The sequence below is a fragment of the Anomaloglossus baeobatrachus genome, chromosome 7 (genome assembly GCF_048569485.1).
Source record: "Anomaloglossus baeobatrachus isolate aAnoBae1 chromosome 7, aAnoBae1.hap1, whole genome shotgun sequence".
In the NCBI taxonomy this organism is placed as follows: Eukaryota; Metazoa; Chordata; class Amphibia; order Anura; family Aromobatidae; genus Anomaloglossus; species Anomaloglossus baeobatrachus.
Window position 1 is genome coordinate 177,615,127 of NC_134359.1, and position 19,249 is coordinate 177,634,375.

The 19,249-nt window shown below is 51.2% G+C and overlaps 1 protein-coding gene across 4 annotated transcripts in view; it reads left to right on the forward strand.

Moving 5' to 3' along the window:
• The window catches only part of RFTN2 (raftlin family member 2), a 327,011-nt gene that overhangs the window by 170,766 nt on the left and 136,996 nt on the right, over positions 1–19,249 (forward strand). For all 4 annotated transcript variants that reach the window (XM_075319049.1, XM_075319047.1, XM_075319050.1 and 1 more), the window contains exon 3: positions 4,907–5,018. In XM_075319049.1, the coding sequence (XP_075175164.1) occupies positions 4,907–5,018 (112 nt within the window). The remainder of the gene's footprint in view (positions 1–4,906; positions 5,019–19,249) is intronic.

Sequence of the window (19,249 nt, forward strand, 5' to 3'; positions counted from 1 at the left end):
AGGAGGGAGGCTGATGCTGAGGGAGGCTGATGCTGGGGGAGGCTGGGAGAAGGGAGGCTGATGCTGTGGGAGGCTGGTAGGAGAGAGGCTGATGCTGAGGGAGGCTGGGAGGAGAGAGGCTGATGCTGGGGGAGGCTGGGAGGCTGATGCTGGGAGGAGGGTGGCTGGTGCTGGGGGAGGCTGGGAGGAGGGTGGCTGATGCTGGGGGAGGCTGGGAGGAGGGTGGCTGATGCTGGGGGAGGCTGGGAAGAGGGTGGCTGATGCTGAGGGAGGCTGGGAAGAGGGAGGCTGATGCTGGGGGAGGCTGGGAGGAGGGAGGCTGATACTGGGGGAAGCTGGGAGCAGGGAGGCTGATGCTGGGGGAGGCTGGGAGGAGAGAGGCTGATGCTGGGGGAGGCTCATGCTGGGGGAGGCTGGGAGGAGAGAGGCTGATGCTGGAGGAGGCTCATGCTGGGGGAGGCTGGGAGGAGAGAGGCTGATACTGGGGGAAGCTGGGAGCAGGGAGGCTGATGCTGAGGGAGGCTGGGGGGAGAGAGGCTGATGCTGGGGGAGGCTGGGGGGAGAGAGGCTGATGCTGGGGGAGAGGCTGCTGCTGGAGGCGGTGGGAGAGAGGCTGCTGCTGGGGGAATGGGAGAGAGGGGCCAATGCTAGAGACAGAGGACAAGGGTTGAGGGATAGAGCAATGACAATATCGATGGGGGGGAGTGTAAGGACTCAGAATAAGAGGGGGGCAGCATTGGGAGCTCATTATGGAGAAGGGGCAGCATGTGTGGGCTCAGTATGGAGTGGAACAATGTAGGGGAGTCAATATCAAGAGTGGGGTAGTGTGTGTGCGTGTGTCTCAGCATAAGTGCTAGTGTGGTGGTCTTAGTATGATGAGTGGGGCAGCATGGAGGTGTTATTATGGAAAAGAGGAAGGCAGCATTAGGAGCTCATGGAGAGGGGCAGCATGCACGGGACACTGTGAGGAGGGGGCAGCATGCATGGGACATTGTGAGGAGGGGGCAACATGCATGGGACTCTGTCAGGAGGGGGCAGCATGCATGGGACACTGTCAGGAGGGGGCAGCATGCATGGGACACTGTGAGGAGGGGGCAGCATGCATGTATGGGACATTGTGAGGAGGAGACAGCATGCATGGGACATTGTGAGGAGGGGGCAGCATGCATGGGACATTGTGAGGAGGGGGCAGCATACATGGAACATTGTGAGGAGGGGGCAGCATGCATGGGACATTGTGAGGAGGGGGCAGCATGCATGGGACACTGTGAGGAGGGGGCAGCATCCTTGGGACACTGTGAGGAGGGGGCAGCATGCATGGGACACTGTGAGGAGGGGGCAGCATGCATGGGACACTGTGAGGAGGGGGCAGCATGCATGGGACACTGTGAGGAGGGGGCAGCATGCATGGGACACTGAGGAGGGGGTAGCATGCATGGGACACTGTGAGGAGGGGGCAGCATGCATGGGACACTGTGAGGAGGGGGCAGCATGCATGGGACACTGTGAGGAGGGGGCAGCATGCATGGGACACTGTGAGGAGGGGGCAGCATGCATGGAACACTGTGAGGAGGGGGCAGCATGCATGGGACACTGTGAGGATGGGGCAGCATGCATGGGACACTGTGAGGAGTGGGCAGCATGCATGGGACACTGTGAGGAGGGGGCAGCATGCATGGGACACTGTGAGGAGGGGGCAGCATGCATGGGACATTGTGAGGAGGGGGCAGCATGATGTGAGGACAATGTGCAGATCATATTTCATAATCGAGGAAAGTGTGGTGGGTATAATTTATAAGGGAGGGCAGTGTGTAGTATATTAGGGGCAGTGTGACAGTCACAGTATATAAGTGGGGATGGTGGGAATATTTTATACTCATGCTATGTTTTGATGCGCCTGTGGTTATCCCCATTGGGGGGGGGTTAGTGCCCTTCATTTCTCATTGATACTTTTTAAAGTGTTTTACAGAGTAGATCTGCCTTAAACAGATGTCGTGTGCGAAAACTCAGTTTTACGTTGTCAATAAGGGGCGCGACCACTTAAAGTGCCTAGGGCAGCATGAAGGCAAAATACAGCCCTGACTGTAGGACTAGAGTTGGGGAACACTTCTCTATGTGACTGCAGACTTGTGAATCCTCACATTGCACATTGTGCACTGTGAAGATTCTCCAGTGTGAGAATAGCGGTCAGGTGGCCACAACTAAGCGACATGCATATTGACGCTGAAAGTTACACGGAATACATTTTCAAGGCACTGTATTAGACCATATAGAAATTTTACATGACAAAGAAAATAGATATTTGAAAATCTCACCATTGGTTTAAATGGCCCCAATCATTATCATTGTTTCTCCGGCTTTCTGGATTTAACTCTTTTTATTTTTTTTTGTGGCTTCAGTGTTTATGCCTTATTCTCTAAGGTATGAACCCTTGTTTCTTTTATTTGTACAGATGTTTCAGACATGGAAATGTGGCTTTTACCAAGTAGTAATTTTTTTTAGCAGATTTTACTTCAGTCCCTGCTTGGAGTCAGGTTTTTGATGGAGTCTTTACTTTGGTGCAATTTTAGACAAATGTCAACTTTTTAAGGGATTAGCCACTTTTTAGCACTGAACCCAATAAAGACAAAAATCCTGTCTGATTTTGTGCCAAATTTATTACCCTTTTGTGCCATTTTGAAGAATTTTGGCACAAGAAGCATCAGAAAATACTAGATAACAGAAAAAGAAAAGTGACTTCAATAAATTGAAAATCACAAATTTGGCCCAATGAGCTTAGATTCCTTCTGATTTTTAGAACTATAAAAATCCCAAACCTTCTGCCATCACTGGTTCCATCATAAGAACTGATACAACATTCTAAACAAAGGGCCATTGAAATAAATAGTGATTTTCTTAGTCAGTTGTGTCATAAGTTTATAGCATCTGAAATTTCATGTACTGGGTTCTCTACATAGCAACACATCCCCTTCATTCTAGAAACTAATGTTCCTTTGTGTTTGATGTGATCTCCAGACAGAAATCCTATTATATTTCAGTATATTTTGGCATATCTCCCTTGTAAGTATTTCGAAACATGGAGCAGTCATTCTCCCCCTTATTATGCCAGATATGGTTATCACACAAAAGTCAATCAATCCATGGAAATGGAAACCTATTGGTCTCTTTGTAAAATCAGAGGCAATGAAAATACATTATGGTCCCATGGATTTCTTTTGGTGGAGTTTTATAACTTGTAATACAACCATTGATTATTTCTTTAGTAAATATGTTTTAATATCCTTTACCTTGAGAATTATAGTCTCTACTTTTTTGAGCAATTTTGTTGGGCTGTTCAAATTGGAAACATTTCTCCCCTGGTCATTCAGAGATGGATACATTTTCACAATGATAGATATCAACATGTTATTTTCTGTCTGTTCTGTTCAGGAATTTCCTTTGATTGTGCCATAATAGGTTTGTTCAATCTTTGTGCTGAGAACTTAACTCATGTCAAAGGTCACAAACGTTGTGATGGTTGTATGAAGCCGGGCTGGCTGTAATCAAGCCTGTGTTCATTCATCTGACTCTAATTAGTGTTGTAATTAAGTTCACTTTACTACAGGTAATTACATTCCACACAGTGCTAGCAAAATAACTAGATAATCAAATAAAATCAAGTTTAAGATATTCCTCCAGCAACGTACAGTTAAATAATCAGCCAACAATCCGGTGAGGTCATGTTTTTTTCCATTAAGGCAAAATAAAACAATATGCACATTATTTTGTTTACTTATATTAGTAATGTGTAAAAAAAAACAGAATGAACCTACTACAAATCTAATATAAAATTCTTGATTAGTTGGAAGCTCAGTTTTCTGGAACTAGTGCATTAAATTGTTTAGAAAATGACTGCATTTTATTTAATCCAGAAGACACACCAGGCTTAGTATGAGGCCATTTTCAGACGTTCATGTTTATTCAGGTACAAGCCACACATATGGGTATGGTCATACGTGGGTCATACGTGAGTCAAGCGTGTGTCACATGTGTGACATCTGTGTTTGCATATGTGTGACATTAGTGTGACACGTACCGGAGAAAACACGTGTCTTTGAAATAAAAAGATTTTCTACATTCACCTGTATCCAATGCTACTGTCTTCGGCTCTGCTTTTGACCCCTGCTAATTATGCTCATTGTATATTCACTGCACCTCGGACTTGGAAGCCGGAACATTGCCGGGGACAACATCGCCGGGGAGAACATCGCCGGGGAGAGCATTGCTGGGGACAGCATTGCCAGTGACAGCAGGTGTCACGACGGTGACTTCACAGGTTCATCAGAGTTTATTGGGAACTCGGATGACCTCCTAGATGTAACTGCACACACACTGCTTGCTGGATGCTAACCTGTCCCCGGCGATGCTGTTCCTCCTGATGCTGTCCCTGGCATTGCTCCGGCTTCCAGATTCGCGGTGCAATGAATATTCAATGAGCATAATTAGAGGGGTCAGAAGCAGGAGACAGCAGAGTCAAAGAAAGCAGCGCTGGAGACAGGTGAATATAGAAAATCTTTTAATTTCAAAGACACGTGTTTTCTCCGGTACATGTTACACTGATGTCACATGGATCACATCAGTGTGCAATACATGTGACACCCGTATTGCTGGAGAAAAAGTCATGTCTCCGTGTGTACATGCGGAGCCACACAAGGTCACATGGTCTGTGTAAAAACACGGACGTGTATGTAACTCCAGAGGATAACATGAGTACGTGTGACATCCATGTTAATAATGGATGTCACACGTACCTGAAACACGGACCTCTGAAACCAGCCTGAGTTTGTATAGGAATGCACACAACTTGTCAATTCATGAACTTAGTTAAACATTTTAATAAATTACAATGCATTTTGTTTTCTTTCAGTCAAAAGCATACAGTATCCACAGGACAGAAACAGGCCAGTCTTGTTATTGAAGAATGGATGTCTATATGTGAAGCTCTGACAAATGAAGGCATGAAAATTCTACTAGAAAAAGTATTCTTCCATTTTTTTATTTTGCTTATATTTGACTCTTAGTACATTTATTTAATTGCTACTTGTCTATTTGAAGGCATTTGCCATTAGTGTTGATTTTATGCAAGATAAGGGCACGCTCACACGAGCATAAAAAACGGACGAGTGCAATGTGAGAAAATCTCGCATTGCACTCTGACCAATGTTAATCAATGAGGGAGAGCAGTTGGACGGCTTTTCTTGTATCCAGTTTCTAGATGCGAGAAAAGTCGCAACATGCCTCGATTTGATCCGGAAAACGTCCAAGACTTGCCAATACAAGTCAATGGGGGCGAGAAAAAAAAACAGACATCAAACGGACCGTCCGTTTTTTTTTTTTTTATAAAATCCTATCATGTAGCAGAGAACACTGTAAATGCTTCTGTACATGACTGTAAATGACTAATAGCTGCTGAGTAAAAAAACGGATTGCACCTGGAGAGCACACTGAGAGCACACTGACAGCACATGGATGACAAGTGAGAAAAAAATCGTCCTACTCTCGCAAACGAGAATGGGACTGATTTTTCATACGTTTGTGTGAGTCCAGCCTAAGGTAGTAGTCAGTATCCCCAATGATGTGTCACATGTGATCACGTGGACATGATCTGTGATCTACTAAACCAGCTGAGAAGACTCCAAGAAAGGAGGTGCACGCTGTTTGATTGAAGCCCCCTCAACATTCTGTGTAAAAATGAGCCCTAGAAAATAGTTTTGTTGACATGAGAGCAATTAAATTGCTTGAAAGTATTCTACATTCCGTACTCCTTGATAGATACTATGCCATAGCCTCACAAATGCACACATAATGAAAAAATAATCATTGCTTATGACCGTACAAACGATAATCTTTCCAAGTATATCAATCAGCTAAAAATATTCAAAGATATTCACTTTTTTGTGTTTAGAACTACTCAGAATCTATCCATTGCTCAGTTGCATTGTATATTTTTTTTTATTCAACTTCTTCAATTTTTACATTATATATCTGTAAAGTCTAAATCCTTTTTTGAAACTGTATGTCACAGTCATGTAGGTGAGCCGACATTTTTCTTGATTTTCATTGTTTAAATGGCATTAGTAAACAAAATGGTTTACTCAACAACACAAACCATTATAACGTTTCCACATAACAGATCTCCCATAGCTCATATTCCATGTATATCTACTTGACGATATAAGTAGAATTTTACTAGTCTTTACTAGTTACAGGGTTTCATGCCAGCGTTCATTTCCTCCTCAAAAGGTGAATAGCGCTGATTACGTTCTCTCTACAAATACTTGTAGGGACACGTGCACGATCGGCCGGTATAATACACTCGTCCTATTCATTCTTTATATTCACATTCATTTTCTTGTCACTTGGTTTCATTTTCACTCTCTGTTTATGTCTTTTGATTGATATTTAGCTTTATTATTTTTTATTACGCCCAATTTCATGCATAAAAAATGGATCGATTTTAAGCAGTGTTAGGGTGAAAATTTCTGTCACTTTGTTGGTGTTTACTAATTGAGTTATATCAGTTATTGTCAAATGCAAAAAAATATTTAAAAAAAAAAGCTTCTACTACGCATTGTAATGTTAAAAACGTGGTGTTCACACTGACGGTATCTGTTAATTTAAATTACCCATAGACTTCCATAGGTAGTTTTGAGCCATATTACAGATTAAGAAAGTACAAATCACATATGTGGAGAACACCATAGATTATAATGGGTACATGTCCTATCCATGAAAAACACAGATACAACCTCTGGCAAAAATTATGGAATCACCTGTGTTGTGAATGTCAGTTATGCTTTGGCTGCTGTGAGGCTCCCTCTTGTAGCCAGGAATGGTTTGGACAGAGACCAGGTGTGTTGAGCAATGGGCGTTTCCATTGCTAACTCTCTGCTTATTTAAACCCTGGTCTGATAGCAGGCTATGTCGGATGTCAGTTGTTCTTTGTTCACCAGCCTGCTTCATCCTGCTGCAGACCACATCTACCCCAGATAAGTGCTTGGCTCTTTATTTTTGTTTGGTTCTTTTTGTTCTTATCTGAGTTTGTCATTTGCTGTGGTTCTTTTCAGTTTATTTGCATGCAGGGATCTTCCCTCTCAGTTGCTTAGCTAGAAAGCTCCCTGCAGCTATGTTTGGAGTATTGCTCCTATAAGTCCATGTGTTTGTTGCTTCTTGAATTTGTAATGGTTCCTGCTTTCTGTTCATTGGTATGACAAGAGCGCCTGGTATAGGACGGAGTTCAGATCTAGCGATCTGAGGGCTTTTTTGTACTATCAGGAAGTTGGTATTTTGCAGGGTTTTTCTCTGGCCACCATCAGTCCCTTTCCTGTCCTGTCCTATTTAGTCAGTAGGGCCTCACCTTTGCTAATCCTATCATCTATCTGTGTATTGTGTTTTCCTATATCACCGCAGTCATTGAATGTGGGGGGCTTGCTATTCTTTATCTATTTTCTGAGGCAGAGAGTTATTCATCTTTCCTTCCTTTGGGATAGCTAGTTCTCCGGCTGGCGTCGTGGTGCACAGGATGTTAGTTCACCCCTCAGCTACTTCTAGTTGTGATGGTTAGTAAGGGGATGGCGGCCAGATTAGTTGCCAATGCTCTTGTCACCTTTTACCAATGATTTATGGTGGTCTTCCATGGTTCCGGATCAAAACACACCTTGCTCTGAGGATGTTCATTCAGTTGTTTACTTTTGTTTAAAAAAAAGCAGATCACAGACATGGCACAAAACTAAAGTCATTTCAAATGGCAATTTTCTGGCTTTAAGAAACACTAAAAAAAAATCATGAAAACATAATATGCTAGCCAGTAACTGTTAATTTTCAAGGCCAAACAGGGGGAAAAATTATGGAATCATTCAATTATGAGGAAAAAATTATGGAATCACCCTGTAAATTTTCGTTCCCAAAACTAACACCTGCGTCAAATAAGATCTGCTTGTTAGTCTGCATCTACAAAGAAGTGTTGTTTATATTTGGTACAGATTTTAGAAACAGCTGACTGTGAGCTACCAACATCTTTTGCAACATTGCCTGATGATTTACCCTCTTTTTAAGAGTTTGATAATCCTCTACTTTGTTTCAATTGACATCTCTCGTGTTGGAGCCAAGATTCATGTCAGTCCACTTGGTGCAACAGCTCTCCAAGGTGTGATCACTGCTTTGTAGATGCAGACTAACGAGCAGATCTTATTTGATGCAGGTGTTAGTTTTGGGAACGAAAATTTACAGGGTGATTCCATAATATTTTCCTCATAATTGAGACACCAGTGTTTAGCAAGTTAATCCATATCCTATTTTTGCCAGTAAGAGACCTATTTATAAGCCATTGCTTGAATTAGGCAACTTGCTGGCTTAAATGTTGCCACTGTTACAATACTAAACAAAACTATAAATGCAACACTTTTGTTTTTGCTCCAATTTTTTATGAGCTGAACTCTAAGACCTAAAAGTTCTATGTACACAAAAGGCATTTTTCTCTAAAATATTATTCACAAATTTGTCTAAATCTGTGTTAGTGAGCACTTCTACTATCGCTGAGATAATCCATCCACCTCACACGTGTGGCATATCACAATGCTGATTAGCCATTATGATTATTGTACAGGTGTGTCTTAGGCTTGCCACATCAAGAGGCCACTCTAAAATGTGCAGTTTTATCTCACAGATGTCACAGATGTTTCAAGTTTTGAGGGAGCTTGAAACTGGCAGGCTGATTGCAGGAATGTCCACCAGAGCTGTTGCCCATGAATTAAATGTTAATTTCTCTACTATAAGCCATCTCCAAAGGCGTTTCAGAGAATTTGGCAGTACAGAGAATCGGACTTACATCCACAAATAATGTGTAACCCCTCCAGCCCAGGACCTCAACATCCAACATGCTGCAATAATAACCAAAGAATGTTTATATCATCTTGGGGTAGATGCAGGGCTGTATTTTGCCTTCATGCTGCCCTAGGCACTTTAAGTGGTCGCGCCCCTTATTGACAACGTAAAACTGAGTTTTCGCACACATCTGTTTAAGGCAGATCTACTCTGTAAAACACTTTAAAAAACATCAATGAGAAATGAAGGGCACTAACCCCCCCCCCAATGGGGATCACCACAGGCACATCAAAACATAGCATGGGTATAAAATATTCCCACCATCCCCACTTATATACTGTGACTGTCACACTGCCCCTAATATACTACACACTACCCTCCCTTATAAATTATACCCATCACACCTTCCTCGATTATGAAATATGATCTGCACATTGTCCTGCCCCCTCCTCACAATGTCCCATGCATGCTGCCCCCTCCTCACAGTGTCCCATGCATGCTGCCCCCTCCTCACAGTGTCCCATGCATGCTGCCCCCTCCTCAGTGTGCCATGCATGCTGCCTCCTCCTCACAGTGTCCCATGCATGCTGCCCCCTCCTCACAGTGTCCCATGCATGCTGCCCCCTCCTCACAGTGTCCCATGCATGCTGCCCCCTCCTCACAGTGTCCCATGCATGCTGCCCCCTCCTCACAGTGTCCCATGCATGCTGCCCCCTCTTCACAGTGTCCCATGCATGCTGCCCCCTCCTCACAGTGTCCCATGCATGCTGCCCCCTCCTCACAGTGTCCCATGCATGCTGCCCCCTCCTCACAGTGTCCCATGCATGCTGCCCCCTCCTCACAGTGTCCCATACATGCTGCCCCCTCCTCACAGTGTCCCATGCATGCTGCCCCCTCCTCACAATGTCCCATGCATGCTGCCCCCCTCTTCTCTTCACAATGTCCCATGCATGCTGCCCCCTCCTCACAATGTCCCATGCATGCTGCCGCCTCCTCACAATGTCCCGTGCATGCTGCCCCCTCCTCACAGTGTCCCATGCATGCTGCCCCTCTCCATCAGCTCCTAATGCTGCCTTCCTCTTTTCCATAATGACACCTCCATGCTGCCCCACTCATCATACTAAGACCACCACACTAGCGCTTATGCTGAGACACACACACACACACACACACACTACCCCACTCTTGATATTGACTCCCCTACATTGTTCCACTCCATACTGAGCCCACACATGCTGCCCCTTCTCCATAATGAGCTCCCAATGCTGCCCCCCTCTTATTCTGAGTCCTTACACTCCCCCCATCGATATTGTCATTGCTCTATCCCTCAACCCTTGTCCTCTGTCTCTAGCATTGGCCCCTCTCACCCATTCCCCCAGCAGCAGCCTCTCCCCCCGCCTCCAGCAGCAGCCTCTCCCCCAGCAGCAGCCTCTCTCCCCCCAGCCTCCCCCAGCATCAGCCTCTCTCCCCCCAGCCTCCCTCAGCATCAGCCTCCCTGCTCCCAGCTTACCCCAGCATCAGCCTCTCTCCTCCCAGCTTACCCCAGCATCAGCCTCTCTCCTCCCAGCCTCCCCCAGCATGAGCCTCCTCCAGCATCAGTCTCTCTCCTCTAAGCCTCCCCCAGCATGAGCCTCCTCCAGCATCAGCCTCGCTCCTCCCAGCCTCCCCCAGCATCAGCCTCCCTGCTCCCAGCTTCCCCCAGCATCAGCCTCCCTCCTCCCAGCCTCCCCCAGCATCAGCCTCCCTCCTCCCAGCCTCCCCCAGCATCAGCTTCCCTCCTCCAAGCCTCACCCTCCCCCTCCCAGCCTCCCCCAGCATCAGCCTCCCCCAGCATCAGCCTCTCTCCTCCCAGCCTCCCCCAGCATCAGCCTCCCTCCTCCCAGCCTCCCCCAGCATCAGCCTCCCTCCTCCCAGCCTCCCCCAGCATCAGCCTCCCTGCTCCCAGCCTCCCCCAGCATCAGCCTCCCTCCTCCCAGCCTCCCAGCCCCCCTCCTCCAAGCCTCCCCCAGCATCAGCCTCCCAGCCACCCTGAGCATCAGCCTCCCTCCTCCAAGCCTCCTCCTCCCCCTCCCAGCCTCCCCCAGCATCAGCCTCTCTCCTCCCAGCCTCCCCCAGCATCAGCCTCCCTGCTCCCAGCTTCCCCCAGTATCAGCCTCCCTCCTCCCAGCCTCCCCCAGCATCAGCCTCCCTCTTCCCAGCCTCCCCCAGCATCAGCCTCCCTCTTCCCAGCCTCCCCCAGCATCAGCCACCCTCTTCCCAGCCTTCCCCAGCACCAGCCACCCTCTTCCCAGCCTCCCCCAGCATCAGCCACCCTCCTCCCAGCCTCCCCCATCATCAGCCACCCTCCTCCCAGCCTCCCCCAGCATCAGCCACCCTCCTACCAGCCTCCCCCAGCATCAGCCTCCCGCCTCCCAGCCTCCCCAGCATCAGCCTCCCGCCTCCCCCAGCATCAGCCTCTCCCCTCCAAGCCTCCCCCAGCATCAGCCTCTCTCCTCCCAGCCTCCCACAGCATCACCTCCCTCCTCCCAGCTTCCCCCAGCATCAGCCTCCCTCCTCCCAGCCTCCCCCAGCATCAGCCTCCCTTCTCCCAGCCTCCCCCAGCATCAGCCTCCCTCAGCATCAGCCTCCCTCCTCATCAGCCTCCCTCCTCATCAGCCTCCCTCCTCCAAGCCTCCCCCTCCCAGCCTCCCCCAGCATCAGCCTCCCTCCTCCCAGCCTCCCTCAGCATCAGCCTCTCTCCTCCCAGCCTCCCCCAGCATCAGCCTCTCTCCTCCCAGCCTCCCCCAGCCTCAGCCTCCCTCATCCCAGCCTCCCCCAGCCTCAGCCTCCCTCCTCCCAGCCACCCCCATCCTCAGCCTCCCTCCTCCCAGCCTCCCCCAGCCTCAGCCTCCCTCCTCCCAACCTCCCCCAGCATCAGCCTCCCTCCTCCCAACCTCCCCCAGCATCATCCTCCCTCCTCCCAGCATCAGACTCCCTCCTCCAAGCCTCACCCTCCCCCTCCCAGCCTCCCCCAGCATCAGCCTCCCTCCTCCCAACCTCCCCCAGCATCAGCCTCCCTCCTCCCAGCCTCCCCCAGCATCAGCCTCCCTCCTCCCAGCCTCCCCCAGCATCAGCTTCCCTCCTCCAAGCCTCACCCTCACCCTCCCAGCCTCCCCCAGCATCAGCCTCCCCCAGCATCAGCCTCTCTCCTCCCAGCCTCCCCAAGCATCAGCCTCCCTCCTCCCAGCCTCCCCCAGCATCAGCCTCCCTCCTCCCAGCCTCCCCCAGCATCAGCCTCCATGCTCCCAGCCTCCCCCAGCATCAGCCTCCCTCCTCCCAGCATCAGCCTCCCTCAGCATCAGCCTCCCTCAGCATCAGCCTCCCTCCTCCAAGCCTCACCTTCCCCCTCCCAGCCTCCCCCAGCATCAGCCTCTCTCCTCCCAGCCTCCCCCAGCATCAGCCTCCCCCAGCCTCAGCCTCCCTCCCCCCAGCCTCCCCCAGCCTCAGCCTCCCTCCTCCCAGCCTCCCCCAGCATCAGCCTCCCTCCTCCCAACCTCCCTCAGCATCAGCCTCCCTCCTCCCAACCTCCCCCAGCATCAGCCTCAATCCTCCCAGCCTCCCCCAGCATCAGCCTCAATCCTCCCAGCCTCCCCCAGCATCAGCATCCCTCCTCCTAGCCTCCCCCAGCATCAGCCCCCCTCCTCCCAGTCTCCCCCAGCATCAGCCTCCCTCCTCCCCCAGCCTCCCTCCTCCAAGACTCCCTCAGCATCAGCTTCCCTCCTCCAAGCCTCCCCCTCCCCCTCCCAGCCTCCCCCAGCATCAGCCTCCCTCAGCATCAGCCTCCCTCAGCATCAGCCTCCCCCTCCCATCCTCCCCCAGAATCAACCTCTCTCCTCCCAGCCTCCCCCAGCATCTGCCTCTCTCCTCCCAGCCTCAGCCTCTCAGCCTCTCTCTCTCTACCCCCCAGCCTCCCCCCAGCCTCAGCCTCTCTCCCCCCAACCTCACCCCCAGCCTTCCCCAGCATCAGCCTCTCTCCTCTCAGCCTCTCTCTCCCCCCAGCCTCCCCCCAACCTCAGCCTCTCTCTCCCCCCAGCCTCCCCCCCAGCTTCAGCCTCTCTCTCCCCCCAGCCTCAGCCTCTCTCTCCCCCCAGCCTCTCTCTCCCCCTAGCCTCCCCCCCAGCCTTAGCCTCTCTCTCCCCCCAGCCTCCCCCCCAGCCTCAGCCTCTCTCCCCCCAGCCTCAGCCTCTCTCTCCCCCCAGCCTCAGCGTCTCTTTCCCCCCAGCCTCCCTCTCCCCCAGCCTCAGTCTCTCTCCCCCCAGCCTCAGCCTCTCTTCCCAGACTCAGCCTCAGCCTCTCTTCCCAGCCTCCCCCCAGCCTAAGCCTCTCTCTCTTCCCAGCCTCAGCCTCTCTCTCTCTTCCCAGCCTCCCCCAAGCCTCAGCCTCCCTCCTCCCAGCCACCCCCATCCTCAGCCTCCCTCCTCCCAGCCTCCCCCAGCCTCAGCCTCCCTCCTCCCAACCTCCCCCAGCATCAGCCTCCCTCCTCCCAACCTCCCCCAGCATCAGCCTCCCTCCTCCCAGCCTCCCCCAGCATCATCCTCCCTCCTCCCAGCATCAAACTCCCTCCTCCAAGCCTCCCCCTCCCCCTCCCAGCCTCCCCCAGCATCAGCCTCCCTCCTCCCAACCTCCCCCAGCATCAGCCTCCCTCCTCCCAGCCTCCCCCAGCATCAGCCTCCCTCCTCCCAGCCTCCCCCAGCATCAGCTTCCCTCCTCCAAGCCTCACCCTCCCCCTCCCAGCCTCCCCCAGCATCAGCCTCCCCCAGCATCAGCCTCTCTCCTCCCAGCCTCCCCCAGCATCAGCCTCCCTCCTCCCAGCCTCCCCCAGCATCAGCCTCCCTCCTCCCAGCCTCCCCCAGCATCAGCCTCCCTGCTCCCAGCCTCCCCCAGCATCAGCCTCCCTCCTCCCAGCATCAGCCTCCCTCAGCATCAGCCTCCCTCCTCCAAGCCTCACTCTCCCAGCTTCCCCCAGCATCAGCCTCCCTCCTCCCAGCCTCCCTCAGCATCAGCCTCCCTCCTCCAAGCCTCACCTTCCCCCTCCCAGCCTCCCCCAGCATCAGCCTCTCTCCTCCCAGCCTCCCCCAGCATCAGCCTCCCCCAGCCTCAGCCTCCCTCCTCCCAGCCTCCCCCAGCCTCAGCCTCCCTCCTCCCAGCCTCCCCCAGCATCAGCCTCCCTCCTCCCAACCTCCCTCAGCATCAGCCTCCCTCCTCCCAACCTCCCCCAGCATCAGCCTCAATCCTCCCAGCCTCCCCCAGCATCAGCCTCAATCCTCCCAGCCTCCCCCAGCATCAGCATCCCTCCTTCTAGCCTCCCCCAGCATCAGCCCCCCTCCTCCCAGTCTCCTCCAGCATCAGCCTCCCTCCTCCCTCAGCCTCCCTCCTCCAAGTCTCCCTCAGCATCAGCTTCCCTCCTCCAAGCCTCACCCTCCCCCTCCCAGCCTCCCCCAGCATCAGCCTCCCTCAGCATCAGCCTCCCTCAACATCAGCCTCCCCCTCCCATCCTCCCCCAGAATCAACCTCTCTCCTCCCAGCCTCCCCCAGCATCTGCCTCTCTCCTCCCAGCCTCAGCCTCTCAGCCTCTCTCTCTCTCCCCCCCAGCCTCCCCCCAGCCTCAGCCTCTCTCTCCCCCCAGCCTCCCCCCAGCCTCCCCCAGCTTCAGCCTCTCTCCTCTCAGCCTCTCTCTCCCCCCAGCCTCCCCCCCAACCTCAGCCTCTCTCTCCCCCCAGCCTCCCCCCAGCTTCAGCCTCTCTCTCCCCCCAGCCTCAGCCTCTCTCTCCCCCAACCTACCCCCCAGCCTTAGCCTCACTCTCCACCCAGCCTCCCCCCCAGCCTCAGCCTCTCTCCCCCCCGCCTCAGCTTCTCTCTCCCCCCAGCCTCAGCGTCTCTTTCCCCCCAGCCTCCCTCTCCCCCAGCCTCAGTCTCTCTCCCCCCAGCCTCAGCCTCTCTTCCCAGCCTCAGCCTCAGCCTCTCTTCCCAGCCTCCCCCCAGCCTAAGCCTCTCTCTCTTCCCAGCCTCAGCCTCTCTCTCTCTTCCCAGCCTCCCCCCAGCCTCAGCCTCTTTCTCTTCACAGCCTCTCTCTCTTCCCAGCCTCCCCCCAGTCTCAGCCTCTCTCTTCCCAGCCTCTCTCTTCCCAGCCTCCCCCCAGCCTCAGCCTCTCTTTTCCCAGCCTCCCCCCAGTCTCAGTCTCTCTCTCTTCCCAGCCTCAGCCTCTCTCTCTCTTCCCAGCCTCCCCCCAGCCTTAGGCTCTTTCTCTTCCCAGCCTCTCTCTCTTCCCAGCCTCCCCCAGCCTCAGCCTCTCTTTCCAGCCTCAGCCTCTCTCTTCCCAGACTCCCCCCAGCCTCTCTATTCCCAGCCTCCCCCCAGCCTCAGCCTCTCTCTTCCCAGCCTCCCCCCAGCCTCCCCCCAGCCTCTCTCTTCCCAGCCTCCCCCCAGCCTCAGCCTCTCTCTTCCCAGCCTCCCCCCAGCCTCAGCCTCCCTCTTCCCAGCCTCCCCCCAGCCTCAGCCTCTCTCTTCCCAGCCTCCCCCCAGCCTCAGCCTCGTTCTTCCCAGCCTCCCCCCAGCCTCAGCCTCTCTCTTCCCAGCCTCCCCCCAGCCTCAGCCTCTCTCTTCCCAGCCTCCCCCCAGCCTCAGCCTCTCTCTCTTCCCAGCCTCCCCCCAGCCTCTCTCTCTTCCCAGCCTCCCCCCAGCCTCTCTCTCTTCCCAGCCTCCCTCTCTTCCCAGCCTCCCCCAGCCTCAGCCTCTCTCCCCCCAGCCTCCCCTTGCATGATTATAGTGGACAAAAAGAGGCATCGCAACGATCATCAACTAACCTGTAAGGTGCCCATACATTCTAGGCTCTGCCTTACCTGCTCCGGTGCCCGCCGCCCTGCTCTGGCTGGCTCCTCTTCTGGCTGGCTCCAGCTTCAGACGCGTCCTCCTCCACGGCGTGTGTCGTCTGCAGCATTGGACGCTGCAGCATGGGGCAGTGAGCTGATTGTCGCGCCCGTGCGCCTCTGACCCCGGAAGTGCAGGCGATGGAACTTCCGGGGTTAATCAGCTCACTATGCCTGGCGCCCGCCATGTATTTAAATAGACAGAAGTGCGCCTCTCCTCCCTCTCAACCTCCCCCCCTTCCCCCGAACACAGCCGAGTGTAATGGAGGGAGGGACGGGGGGCGGGGATGTAAAAAAAAAAAAAAAAAAAAAAATTATATATATTTTTTTTTTTTGCTGCCAGAAAGTGCCGCCCCCCGCAACGTGCCGCCCTAGGCACGGGACCACGGGTGCCTAGTGGCAAATACGGCCCTGGGTAGATGCAACGTTTTGATCACCTGCTATTGCATTTTAATGCAACGTTGCTGCAACATAAAAAATGTACTTCTGGTGTTTTGATTTTTTTTTTTTCTCTCTATGCCCTTTACCACTCAGATGAATTGATTTAATATTTTTGATAGATCAGGCGTTTATGAATGTGGTGATACCAAATATGTGTTTTTTTTTTTGTAATTCTCTTATTTTCAGTGGGGCAAAAGGGGGGTAATTTGAACTTTTATTTTTTTGGGGGTTCCATATTTTTAAAACTTTTTTTATATGTCCAATCGCTTCTGCTGATTAGAGAAGTGCTTCAACATCATTCTAATCAGCAGCATTGCTAATCTCCTGTGAATGCTGGCACTCTGCCGCCTTTCACAGGAAGTGAGTCATGACAGTGACAGGGTTTATTAGCTGATCCCGTGCTTCAATAACAACCCACTGGGACCCCATTATCACGGGGTCCCAGATGGTGTCAGGGAACAGTGTGATCCCCACCGAAGAACATTAGTTGCGCTGTCAGAGATTGACAACGCGATCTAAGGGGTTAACAGGTGGACATGTTGGCTGATCAAATCAGCAGATATGCGCGAGGAAAAATGCAGGCTCACCGCATGAGCCCGCACTAAAGGACCATGGATGTGTATATATATATATATATATATATATATACACACACAGTACAGACCAAAAGTTTGGATACACCTTCTCATTCAAAGAGTTTTCTTTTTTTTCATGACTCTAAAAATTGTAGATTCACATTGAAGACATCAAAACTATGAATTAACACATGTGGAATGAAATACTTAACCAAAAAGGTTGAAACAACTGAAAATATGTCTTATATTCTAGGTTCTTCAAAGTAGCCACCTTTTGCTTTGATTACTGCTCTGGACACTCTTGGCATTCTCTTGATGAGCTTCAAGAAGTAAGGGTGCTTTAAAAGCTGCGACTTCGCTAATGATATATCGTCGGGGTCACGTCGTAAGTGACGCACATCCGGCGCTGTTATGTTAGCGACATCGCAGCGTGTGACACCAAGGAGCGACGATCAACGATCGCAAAAACGGCAAAAAACGTTGATCGTTGACACGTCACTCCTTTTCATAATATCGTTGGTGGTGCATGCCGCTGGTTGTTTGTCATTCCTGCGACATCACACATTTCTATGTGTGACGCCGCAGGAACGACGAACATCTCCTTACCTGTGTCCTCCGGCAATCAGGAAGGAAGGAGGTGGGCGGCATGTTCTGGCCGCTCATCTCCGCCCCTCCTCTGCTATTGGGCGGCCGCTTAGTGACACCACAGTGACGTCGCTATGATGCCGAACGCACCTCCCCCTTGAAGGAGGGATTGTTCGGCGGCCACAGCGACGTCGCTGAAAAGGTATGTGCGTGTGACGCTGCTGTAGCGATAATGTTCACTACGGCAGCGATCACCACATATCGCACCAACGACAGGGGCGGATGCTAGCGCTCGCGACATCACTAGCTATCGCTGGCGATGTCGCAGCGTGTAAAGCCTCCTGTAGTCACCGGAAACGGTCTTAACACTAGAAGTCCCAGAGGGGAGTCATTTAACATTTTTACCTTTGGAACCCAGAGACGAGTCGAATGACCTGAAGAATTTTAGCTAACTTCCTATAATCACCATCTTTTGTTCTGTAATTAAGGCCATTACTGTTGCACCACAGGAGGTTGTTGTTTTCCATTGAGTTTAGCCATTTAGTTTCTAGTTAGTTCTATTCAGTTTATTGTATTTCATTTGACCCTCTTTTGGGACTTTAGGGGGCAGCTCGAAATTTCTGGGACTTCTAGTGATAAAAGGAGTTCCCAGAGATGCTTAGCACTTGTTCGCCCTTTTGCCTTCACTCTGCGGTCCAGCTCACCCCAAACCATCTCGAATGGGTTCAGGTCTGGTGACTGTGGAGGCCAGGTCATCTGGCGTAGCACTCCATCACTCTTTGTCTTAGTCAAATAGCCCTTACACAGCCTAGAGGTGTGTTTGGAGTCATTGTCCTGTTGAAAAATAAATGATGGTCCAACTAAACGCAAACCGGATGGAATAGTATGCCGCTGCAAGATGCTGTGGTAGTCATGCTGGTTTAGTATGCCTTCAATTTTGAATATATCACCAACAGTGTCACCAGCAAAGCACCCCCACACCATCACACCTCCTCCTCCATGCTTCACGGTGGGAACCAGGCATGTAGAGTCCATCCGTTTACCTTTTCTACAAAGACACGGTGGTTGGATCCGAAGATCTCAAATTTGGACTCATCAGACCAAAGCACAGATTTCCACTGGTCTAATGTCCATTCCTTGTGTTCTTTAGCCCAAACAAGTCTCTTCTGCTTGTTGCCTGTCCTTATCAGTGGTTTCCTAGCAGCTATTTTACCATGAAGGCCTGCTGTACAAAGTCTCCTCTTAATAGTTATTCTAGAGATGAGAAGGTGTGTCCAAAATTTTGGTCTGTACTGTGTGTGGGGGTGTGTATATATATGTATATATATATATATATATATATATATATATATATATATATATAATTCGTGAGGGGTTAACAAACAGGTTCTCTTCCTAAACACACATACTGTATGGTGACAACCTGTCATATCAAAGTATGTTTTCTATTAAAGGGAATCTGTCAGGTGATTTTCTTTTAGGATCAGTAAGTTTTATTACTGTAGCTTCTCCTGCTATCTTGCTGTATGCTCTTGAGAAGTCAGTGTCTCCTGATGGCTAGTCAAGCAGATGTGCGGTAATTATAAACTGCATATGCACTGCTCCCCCCACTCACCTCCCAGTGTATTTACTATCACTGCTGAGAGGTGGGTGGGAGTATGCGTGGGGACAGCAGTGCAAATTCAGTTCACATTTATTATCACTGATGCAAAAACTGAGAGGTGGGGGAGCAGTTACTATGCAGTTTGTATTTTTATATGCTTGACTATTTACTTAGGGTTACTTCTCACATAGCAAGATCGCTGCTGAGTCACAGGTTTTGTGACATACCAGTGACCTCATCAGCGATCTCGCTGTGTGTGACACTAAGCAGCGACCTGG